General features: G+C 40.6%; 1 protein-coding gene across 4 annotated transcripts in view; it reads right to left on the reverse strand.

Annotated features, from left to right (window-relative positions):
* The window catches only part of AGTPBP1 (ATP/GTP binding carboxypeptidase 1), a 195,882-nt gene extending 185,503 nt beyond the window's left edge, over window positions 1-10,379 (reverse strand). For 2 of the 4 annotated variants that reach the window (XM_034967480.3, XM_034967478.3), the window contains exon 1: window positions 10,106-10,379. In XM_034967480.3, coding sequence (XP_034823371.2) covers window positions 10,106-10,311 — 206 coding nt within the window. In that variant the 5' untranslated portion in view covers window positions 10,312-10,379. The remainder of the gene's footprint in view (window positions 1-10,105) is intronic. The other 2 variants (XM_034967479.2, XM_034967481.2) reach the window with 1 other exon arrangement.
* Between the last annotated feature and the right edge of the window lie 1,738 nt (window positions 10,380-12,117).

Genomic DNA, 12,117 nt, shown 5'->3' on the forward strand with positions numbered 1-12,117 from the left:
CATGGGCTCAAGCAATTCTTCCACCTTGGCCTCCCAAAGTACCGAGATTACAGGCATGAGCCACCAAGCCCAGCCCAATGATTATGTTATATTTTAGTCCAATCTTCAAACAGGAAAATTGATTTCACCTATTTTATTGTCATTAATTTTATCAAAAAGTATGGGTAAGAGTAAATCTACAAAAAGCTTATGTATCTTTCCTGATCATGCATTCTTATCAAAACCAAACAAATCTGTAAGGTTCACATACTACTCCACAAAAAATGTTCAGATACTTATAAAAAGTCTAATTAGTTTTGCTTTGTGACATTTCCATTTTGCTATCAATAAATGAGGTAGGTTTGAAGAGCAGAATCTCATTACCCTTCAACTATTAAATGATTTGTTTAAAATAACTCTTCCTCCAACTCAGATTTCAACTATTTTCAGACTTAAACAAAGCCAAAATTTCTAAGTCTATACAGATGATAAATGAGATTTAAAATCTTACCTTGAAACACACATTTTTCTCTGCCTCTAACCTATGACTATGACCCTTTTTTTTTTTTTTTTTTTTTGAGACAGAGTCTTGCTCTGTCGCCCAGGCTGGAGTGCAGCGGTGTGATTTCAGCTCACTGCTAGCTCCACCTCCTGGGTTCCGGCCATTCTCCTGCCTCAGTTTCCCAAGTAGCTGGGACTACAGGCGCCCACCACCACGCTCGGCTAATTTTTTGTATTTTCAGTAGAGACGGGGTTTTACCATGTTAGCCAGGACGGGACTATGACGAAACCACTATAACTCAAATAGTGGTTTGGGTTTTTTTGAAGAAACCACTTTATGAAGAAAACCACTATAACCCAAAGTCAGCTCCAGCTAATATCCCAATATAAATCAAAATATATAAAATATGAGGAATAAAAACAGCTAATATGGCATATAAAAAACAAAGAACAGAAATAAGTAATTTACTTTAGGAAGCAATTACTTTAAATGTAAAGGGATTAAATTTGCCAATCAAAACACAAAGACTGGCAGAATAGATTTTTTTAAATGATCCAACTGTATGTTGTCTGCAGGAGACTTACTTTAGATCCCATTGCACAAATACATGGAACGTGAAAGAATGGAAGAAGATATTCCATGCAAATAGTAACCAAAAGAGAGCAGGAAGGGCTATACTAGTATCAGACAAAACAGACTCTGAATCAAATAAGTTTACAAGAGAAAAAGTATATTATATATTAATAAAAAGTTCAATAGAGCAAGAAGATAAAACAATTATAAACATTTACACACCAACAAAATATATGAAGTAGTTACAGATCATCAAAACACGAGGCAAAAATTAACATAATTATGGGGAGAAATACTTCTATAATAAAAGGTGGAGACTTAATACACCATTCTCAATGAGGAAAAGAACAACCAGAAAGAAGTGAAGAGAGAGATGATTTGAACAACACAATGAATCAACTAGATCTAACATATATTTAGAACAAGGTACTCAACAACAGAATATAAATTCCTCTCAAGTGCACATAGAACATTCTCCAAAACAGGCCACATATTAGGATACAAATTAAGTCTCAATTGATTTTAAAAGATATTTATCATACAAAGTGTGCTCTCCAACCTCACAACAGGATTAAGTTAGAAATCAATCTGAGAAAGAAAACTGGAAAATACACAAATTTATGGAAATTAAACAATGTACTCTTAACCAATGAATCAAAGAAGAAATCACTGGGTTAACCAGAAAATAGACACAAATGAAAGCAAAGACACGACATACCAAAACTTACAGGATATAGCAAAAGCAGTGCTGAGGAGAAAATCTATAGACATAAACACATTAAAAAGGAAGACAGCTCTCAAAACAACCTATCTTTACAACTAAGGAACTACAAAAAGAAGAACTAAACCCAAAGTGAGCAGAAGGAAGAAAATAAAAAAGACCAGAGGAGAAATAATTAAAATAGAGACTAGAAAAACAATAAAGAAATCAACAAAACCAAAAGTTGGTGCTTTGAAAAGATTAACAAAACTGACAAACCTTTAGCAAGATTTAAAAGAGAGAGGACTCAAATTACTAAAATCAGAAATGAAAGGGGAGACATTCATGACCAATTCCACAAAACCAAAAAGGATTATAACAGAGTACTGTGAACAACAGTACACCAACAAATTGGATAACCTAGATTAGATAAATTCCTAGAAACACAAAACCTACCAAGCCTGAACCACAAAGGAATAGAAAATCTAAATAGACCCATAACTATTGAGGAGATGTAATCAGTAATTAAAAACCTCCTTACAGGCTGGGCACGGTGGCTCACGCCTGTAATCCCAGCACTTTGGGAGGCCAAGGTGGGTGGATCACAAGGTCAAGAGATCAAGACCAGCCTGGCCAACATGGTGAAACCCTGTCTCTACTAAAAATACAAAAAATTAGCTGGGCGTGGTGGCGCGTGTCTGTAGTCCCAGCTACTCAGGACGCTGAGGCAGAAGGATCGCTTGAACCCAGGAGGCAGAGGTTGCAGTGAGCCAAGATGGCACCACTGCACTCCAGCCTGGCGACAAAGAGAGACTCCGTCTGAAACAAACAAACAAAAAACCTCCTTACAAAGCAAAGCCCTGAATCTGATGGCTTCACTGGTAAATTCTACAAAATACTTAAAAAAAAAAAAGTCCAGCTCTTTTCAACTCTTCCAGAAAAGTGAAGAAGGAACGCTTCCTACCTCACTCTATAAGGCCAGTACAGCCCTGATACCAAAGTCAGACAGATGTTACAAGAAAATGACAGACCAGTATTCTTTATGACCATTAATGCAAAACTCTTCAACAAAATACTAGGAAACCAAATACAGCAACATGAAGGCAAATCAAAACTACAAGATATCACTTCGTAGCTATTAGGATGGCTGCTACCAAAAACAAAACAAAAACACAAAATAGTAAGTGTTGATGTGCATAGATTAGAATCTTTGTGCACTATTGATAGGAATATAAAATGGTGCAGCTACTATGAAAAACAGTATGAAGGTTCCTTGAAAAATTAAAAATAGAATTACCATACAATCTGGCAATTCCACTTCCGGGTATATACTCAAAAGAATTGAAAGCAAGGTCTTCCATGGGAGGCCGAGGCAAGTGGATCATGAAGTCAGGAGACAGGGACCATCCTGGTTAATACGGTAGAACCCCGTCTCTACTAAAAATACAAAAAAAAATTAGCCAGGCATGGTGACACACACTTGTAGTCCCAGCTACTTAGGAGGCTGAGGCAGGAGAATCACTTGAACCCAGAGGCGAAGGTTGCAGTGAGCTGAGATCGCGCCACTGCCCTCCAGCCTGGGCAACACAGCGAGACTCCATCTAAAAAAATTTTTAAAATAAATAAATAAAAAGCAAGGTCTTGAAGAGATGTTTACATACCTAGATTCAAAGCAGCATTATTCACAGGCAACCCAAGTGTCCATTCATCAATGGATGAACGCATAAACAAAATCTGGTATATACATACAACAGATTATCCAGCCTTAAAAAGAAAGTCCTGACACACGGTACAACATGAACGAACCTTGAAGACATTGTGCTAAATGAAATAAGCCAGTCACAAAAAGATAAACGCTGTATGATTGATTCCACTCATGTGACCTACTCAGAGTTGTCAAATTCATAGCAACAGAAAATAGAACAGTGCCTGCCAGGGAATGGATTATGGGGGAGGGGGAGAGTAATTGTTTAATATATACAGAGTTTCAATTTGAGAAGATAAAAGAAGTTCCATAGATGTATGGTGGTGACTGCCGCACAACAATGTGAATATACTTGATGCCACTAAACTACACACTTAAAAGTGATTTAAATGGTAAATTTTATGTTATATATGTTTTACCACCAATTTTTAAAATAAATATTTTTTTAAAGATCAAAATATGAACCTTGTGTTAAAAATTGGGAAAAAAGTTGTTTCAAATATAAATAAAAGTTAAAATCAATAAGATTAAATTAAAAGGTGAGAGATTAGTTTTCACCATGCACCAAAAAGGAGTCTAGAAAGTGTGTTGACCATAAATTAATAAACCTAAAGAGTTCTTGTTAAAATAATATTTTTTAATTCATTAAACTCTATTACATGTAGGCAGTGTTCAGATTTTTATTAACATTATGCGACCATAAATCCCTCTGGCTGACTTTATTATTGTTTTTAATCCCTATATAACCAATATCCTTATAATCTTCATAATTTTAAATCATTTTCCCCTTAAGGAAAAATGTGAGGCAAAGACAGCAAGTGCCTGGCATTTCTCCATAGGGCAGTTCATTCTCAGCATGAATTAAGTGAGAAATGAGCAGAGATTAAGAAGGGAAACCAGGTCGCTTTTTTTTAAACTTATGAGTTAGATATTAGTGGAGCTTTTCACGTTGTGCCTTCACTGTTTAATATTTACATTCCCAAAATGTTAAATTTGAACATTTATATAGAAATGTACTACCAGGTCTGATTTTTGTTTTTAGATGGTATTCAGATTACTAATACTATAATCCCATTGTATCAGCACCTGACTAAAACCATTAAGAAACTTTCTGTGAATAACCTTTACTGTACTTAATTTTGTATGTTAAAATATTTTTCTTTAAATTTTTTAACTGGCACATAATAATCATATGTATTTATGAGGCACAGTGATCTTTTGATACATGTAATGTATAGCAATCAGATCAGGGTAATTAGCAAATCTATCATCTCAAACATTTATCATTTCTTTCTGTGCATTTGATATCCTCCTGGCTATTCGAAAGTATATATTATCAATTACAGTCATCCTATAGTGCTAGAGAACACTGTAGAGCTTATTCCTACTATCTAGCTATAATACTTTTTTTTAATAAGACCTTTACCTTTACCCAAAGCGTAAAACAAAAGCAAACAAGAGACTGTCACTACCACTTCACTTCTTAATCAAACGTTTGTGAGAAAGCCTCTTTAAGATTTAAATCCAGAAGTTCTAAAAGCACGGTGCATGGGCCCCTGTGGTCCTGACACTCTTTTAGGGGACCCACAAGTTCAAAACTATTTGTATAATACTAAAATTTAAAATCTTAAAATTACTGGCATCTTGGACTGAATTAAAGTCACCATCAACCACCAACAATTATAAAACAAGAAAAAGCTAGCCGTGGCTCACGCCTCTAATCCCAGTACTTTGGGAGGCGGACACGGGCGGATCACAAGGTCAGGAAATCGAGACCATCCTGGCTAACGCGGTGAAACCCCATTTCTACTAAAACTACAAAAAATTAGCCAGGCGTGGTGGTAGGCGCCTGTAGTCCCAGCTACTCGGGAGGCTGAGGCAGGAGAATGGCATTAAGCCAGGAAGCGGAGCTTGCAGTGAGCAGAGATTGCACCACTGCACTCCAGCCTGGGCGACAGAGCAAGACTCCATCTCAAAAAATAAAAAATAAAAAGACAAGAAAAAGCCAATGACACTTAAGAATGTCCTTGAAACAGTAAAAATTAATTTTTATGCACCTTTTTATGTGACAAAATGGGAACTTTCCATGAACCATTTCTGCTACATACTGAATTACAATAGTTGATGGCTGTCTCAAAGTAAAGTGCTTCTGTAACTGAATTGACAGCTTGAACTAGCCTCTTTTTTAATGAAAGTGACTGAAAGAATGATTGACAGACTATGGTTATTCAAATTGGAATATTTTGGCAGAGATTTTCTCAGAAATGAATAAACTGAGCTTGTCACTTTAAGTAAACAAGTCACATTTGTTGCCAATGATAAAATTTGAGCTTTCAAGCAAAAATCCGAATTCTGGAAAACTCATATCCACCATTGTCATGTCAAGACCTAAACAGCTTCCCAATAATTTGTCTCTAACAAAATGGGTGGTGATATTAACAACCATAACTTTCTTTAATATTGCATGATGAAAGATGTCAACATTTGGAAGATCTGCATAACACTGAACCAATATTTACAAATGACCAAGGAATGATGTTACAATCTCAGGAATGAGTATAAGACCCATTCAAAGTTCAAACCAATGGGTTTTACTAGAGCATGCAAAAATCCACTTACTGGATTTCTCACGGCATCTAACCTTTAAGAAATTGCCACTTACTGAGTTTTAATATAATACCAAACAAGAATGTCCACAATTATCTGAAAAGACTATTAAAATGCTCCCTCCCCGGCCTCCCCACCCTGTTTAGCCATTAACTGTGTGAGACTGGATTTTCTCCATATGTATTTCAACCCAAACAACATATTGCAATAGACTGGATGCAGGAGCAGATATGATAATCCAGCTGTTTCCATTAAACCAGACAGATTTACAAAAAAAGTAAAACAATGCCACTTTTCTCACTACCTTATTTTTTGTTTTAAAAAAAAAGTTGTTTTCATTAAAAATATGGTGTTTATATTAACATGTAAAGAGTTTATAATTGTCATTTTAAGTGAACTGACAATTTATATTTCCCTTTTCATTTACAATACAGTAAACATAGATAAATTCACAAAAGCTTTTTGGGGATCCTCAACAACTTTTAACAATATAAAAGGGTCCTAACCAAAAGTTTGAAAGCATTTAGAGTTTTAATATTAGATCCCTGCAAACCAAGAACAAGTATGTAAAATCATACTGGAGGGAAAAAAAAAGTTCCTAGGAAAATTATATGAAAGCTGAAAATGAACACAATGTCAAATCAAAACTGATTTCACTCTATATAATATCAATAAAAAAGAAAATGCTTAGATAAAAAAGAATGCTTAGAAAAACTGATTTTGTGTGCCCTGGAAACAACATACAATATTCTGATCAAATAAACAAGTACATATCTACCAATATTTTGACAGATCACATTTTTGATAGCGGCACATTATAGTCAAAGAAACACCCAATCACAAACTCAAAAACAGATGATTAAAAGATTAAAATAGCAGCCATCACCAACAGGAGGGAGACAATCCAAGGTTCTGTCAGAAGGGACAAACAGGGATTTATCAACAGCTCTCCAGTAGCATCCCAGGGCACCCAGCTCAGGGTCTAGCTGTTCTATTTAAAACTGACTTACATGTTTCCAAGGCAGGAGGCAGGACAGTGAGACTAAGCTCTCATTTAACCCCAAAGGAGCAAATGGGTCATAGTGGAATTAATCTGCACTAATGCTGCTCCATCCACCAAAAGTCCTTTTTCTGCTTACTAGATCCCTTTGAAGACTGAGGAAGAGCAACGGTAATAATAGCAATATTTACTGGGCACTTACTACATGCCAGGCACTGTGGGCTAAGCACTTTACTTGTATTAATCACTTAATATTTGAGAATATCTTAAGAGTATACACTAGTATTATGTCATTTTTGGAGCTGAGAAAATTAAAGTACAAAAAGGACAAATAACTTGTCTTAAAAAAATAAAAATAAAAATAACTTGCCTAAAGCAAAGCCAGGACCCAAACCGAGCCATCTGGCTCTGAGGCCCAACTCCTTAGCCACTACACCATAGTACACAGGCACAGTAATCAACAATAACATCTGAAGTTTAAAATTCAGTGCCCACCCAACAAAATTTATGTTGTTTATACTGAAACCCATTGCCTAAGGAAAGCTCCCATCTTGCAGATGGCCCTCTGACAGGTGCATCCATTGCTATTCACGCACTGTTCAACTTTCAGATAGTGGGGCACTTCAAGCAAGAAAAGCAGATTTGGGAAGATGAATACTTTGGATGAGGTTTAAAAAAATTCAGGCCAGGCCGGGCGTGGTGGCGGACGCCTGTAATCCCAGGACTTTGGGAGGCCGAGGTGGGCGGATCACCTGAGGTCAGGAGTTCAAGACGAACTTGGGTAACATGGTGAAACCCTGTCTCTACTAAAAACAAAAACTTAGCCGGGCGTGGTGGTGTGCTCCTGTAATCCCAGCTACTCGGGAGGCTGAGGCAGGAGAATCGCTTGAACCCGGGAGGCAGAGGCTGTAGTGAGCCAAGATCGTGCCACTGCACTCCAGCCTGGGCGACAAGAGCGAAACTCCGTCTCAAAAAAAAAAAAAAAAAAAATTCAGGCCAGGCTTGGTGGCTCACGCCTGTAATCCCTGCACCTTAAGAAGCTGAGGCTAGTGGATCACCTGAGGTTGGGAGTTCGAGACCAGCCTGGCCAACATGGTGAAACCCGTCTCTACTAAAAACACAAAAATTAGCTAGGCGTGGTGACGCGCGCCTATAATCAAGAAGCTGAGGCGGGAGTATCGCTTGAACCCGGTAGGGCCAGGTTGCAGTGAGCCGAGATCGCACCACTGGCACTCTAGCCTGGGCAACAGAGTGAGACTCCGTCTCAAAAAAAAAAAAAAAAAGTAAAATACAAATTACAAAATTTCATAACTGTTGGACCTCTTTTCCTTCTGCTAATGGAAGTAAAACCATTATTATATAGCAGCCTAGCCAGACTCTTCTAAAGAGAAGAATGCCTCAATTCGGAAAAGCTTTATAAAAATTGCTTCTACAAAAGTTTAATTAATAGATTTAAATGCTTTGCAATGTTGGCCAAATACGAGGGTAGTTTTAAGCCTATCCACTTCATTTCCGAGTTCAGAGTGAGTCTGCAGTTGTAATTATGTGATTAATCAATTCAAGGCAGAGTTTTGTGATCATTAAAAATGAACCTATAACTTCACCATAGAATTTAACTTAAGAGAAGTGGAATGGGAAAAAGAGCAAGTCATATTAGAACTCTGCCTGCAGGATGAGAAACAGTGGGTAAGGCACGACTTATTATTTCGCAGTAATTCTACATAGGAAATACAGATCTTTCAGAGTTTTGTTTGGTTTTGACATTTGGCACATGTTTTAAAATAAGCACCATTTAAAGTTCCTTAAATAAATCATTTCTTTTTTGGCCTACTGAACTAAAAACATTCCACAATACAATTACAAAAATAACTTTCCGGTTTTCTCAGACAACCAGTTTATAAGAATAATTCAGAAGTTCACAAAGGATAATTTGATTTACATAAAGCTTAAAAAACGGACATAAAAGGTAAGTGAAAATGACCGATTAAGAAGACTGTTAAGGTCCTTTCTAACTACAAATTGTCATGCATTGTAATTAAACACAACTACAATTTTAAACACCTGAAGGAAAAAACCCACATAGAATTAATACTGCCAAAGAAAATTTCCGCTATCTTCAGGCACTTGAGTAAGCTATGTTAAAACGGGAAATGGGCTTTAAATTATCAACATTCACATCGATTACACTATGATGCATGAAAACTCCATTCTACAATGAGTAAACGCCCAAGAAAGGAACCCAACCAACTCCAATTGCCCTGGTGCTCCTAAGAGATTTATACGGCACAAGGGGTAAAACAACGGTAGAGTCGAGCAAGCCTTTGGGTTACAACAGTCCTTGAACACTTGCAATTGAGAACCTGCAATTCAGGAAGGAAGACACTAAGGAAACTCTGCACTGTCATCCAGGGTGATCTGATTCAGGTTCAAATCAAACGCTCAAGGCGACAAGTTGTAAACAGAAGACACACTTCAGCTCAAACCACCCAGCGAGAGGAAGCAAACCTGCCCATCGCCGATGTCACAGCAAATCCCACCTTGCTGGCGCTCAGTCGGGAACGCTAGAATTCTCGAAGCACAGGGGCCCGCGATTCAGCGGCCCGCTACCACTGGGGCGGGGGAGAGCGGGGCTGGGCGCGCCCGCCCCCGGCCCTGCAGCCCCTCGGCTGGACTCCCCGCGACGCCGCGAGCTCGGGCCCGAGAGAAAGGGCAGAGCAGAAAGGGCGGCCTCCGCCTAGAGACCGCGCCCGATACCCTCCGCAAGGTCTGGGACGGGGATCCACCGAGGGTCCGGGGACTGGGGAAGGCGTTTTCCAGACCCAGCCAAAGCCCCACCCCGTCAGGGCTTTCCCTCAAGACCGAGTGCGTTCCCCTCACGCGTTACATGTGTAACATGCGTTACACAACCCGTCAGGTAAGGGGCGCAGGGATCCGGGGTCGCCCCTCCTACCCCCGGGCGCCGTCGCCCGCATCTCCCGCGGCCCGGGGAGAGCAGAGGGACGGCCGGCCGGGACATGCGGACTGCAGCAGGGCGCTCACCGGCTCAGGATGGGGCGCTGGCGGGGACGGCGCAAAGCCGCAGCACCCGGCTCGGCACCTGGATCACGGCGGATCCCTCGCCGCCCGCCGCCCGGTGTTTTCATACAAACCCCGGTGGCAGGCGAGGCGGAGGCGGCGGCGGCGGCGGCGGCGGCGGCGGCGGCAGCTGCGGCGGCGGCGCTGGAGGCGGCGGAACCTGTCCGCATCCCGGGCAACGTCAGCGCGGCGCCCCGCCCACCGCACGCCTTTGCCAGTCGGCTCCCAGCACGCGCAAGGAGTGGGGGCGGGGCGTGCGAGGCCGCGAAAGGGGCGGGGCGGAGCGCACGCCCCCTTCCCGCCGCGTCCCTTGTTATCTCCGGGCGCGCTGCGCCCCGCCTCTCTGCGCGCCTGACGGGAGGGAGCGCGCGCGTGGGGGCGGAGCGCGCACGGGAGCGGGAATTAGGGGCGGGTGTTCCGCGCGCTGCCGGTCCCTTGTACCCAGCAGCCCCGGCCACCGCCCCACCGTACCGAACTGCGAGCGACTCCCCACGTTCTTCAAGTCATCTTTCTGTACACTCCCAACGAGGGCCCCAGCCTTTTCCCGGAACTAAGCCCGCGCCCACCCCCTCCCCCGCCATCAATCAGTCACTTTCTTAGGAAGGGTTCTTAAAGCTCCCCACGTGATCCCGGGGTCGTATCAAACGCTGGGGACTGCGGTAAAGCTTAGACCTTTCCTGACCTCAAGGAGGGTCCATAATAAGAGGCTGGAAGGGACATGCTGTTACTACAATCGGGCTCCCAGAAAACAACAGGATTGCACCTTGTGGCCAAATCTCAGTAAATTAGATGCCTAGTGCTGCAGCGAATAAAATAGCATGCTGATTTACTGTTTTTTGAAAAAGTGCCTGCATATAATCAAAACGGTAATGCTAAGTTGGCTACTGAAGGCAAAGGCGGAATGTTTTATCTGAGCCAAAGTAATGTGTCAGAGAAATTACTAATACACCCCCTTCTGTTTTGACTGTACTTCAGTGTACTGTAGTGTATTGCAAATAAATACTGACATCATTTACTTTTTCACGTTGCACAAGATCATGTTTGCTACTGTTTATGGTAAGGAATGTAATATCACAACTAGATAAGGGAATGCATTGAGAACTGTGAGATTTTTGTTTTGTTTTATGATCTTGTTCAAATAAAATTAAGCAGGTGTGAAAGCAATTCAAAAAGTAACCCAAGGTACACCACAGTGCTTCTTACAGTTTGCCCTTGGTAGATGTCTTTATTCAGATGAACAAGAAACTGCCATTTTATAAACATCGTAGTTTCCCTCATCGTGAGCACTAAAAGATAGGTTACGGCATTTAAAATAATTTTGAAACAACCACCACGCCAAACCACCCAATCAGAAACGTATTATCTGAAAATACCCAATAATAATGTAATAATTTTACAATAATGCTAAATATGTATGTAATATACCTGAAACTTTTCTTAAAGAACATGTTTCTAAATGAGTCAACCTGCAATATAGGAAGATATTATGTGGATGTGTGTGTTTGTGGAATTTGAATCCCACTTTCACAAGCACTGTTAGCATAGTTTGATGACCACAACACAGACCCAGGAGATTAACCCACACAAGATAAATAGCAGCATTACATAGCTTTGAAATGATTCCAATCACATAGTTTGCCACAAGAGTGAGTGATTTATGTTTTGCGGTAATTAAGAACTTAGAGCTACTCCCCCACCCCCTGGGAATGTGACATCACTCTTCATCAGATCCCACGTGTATGAAGTTGAAATAAACTTCACCTCTCCTAGCTAATGTGACGTTACACCTTATCAAACACCATATATATGTTACTGACCTCAACTACAGGATTTCAAAATACATATAAACTCAAGAATTTGCAAGATACTTTGAGAGCTCAGCAGGTGGCAGATCGCGTGCTCTGTCAGCCACTTCCCTGAACGCTACCAGCTCAGGCTGCAACAGGGCCACACCCTGTTAGCCTTTAAGCTTTGAA

This window comes from Pan paniscus, chromosome 11, assembly GCF_029289425.2.
Source record: "Pan paniscus chromosome 11, NHGRI_mPanPan1-v2.0_pri, whole genome shotgun sequence".
Classification (NCBI taxonomy): domain Eukaryota; kingdom Metazoa; phylum Chordata; class Mammalia; order Primates; family Hominidae; genus Pan; species Pan paniscus.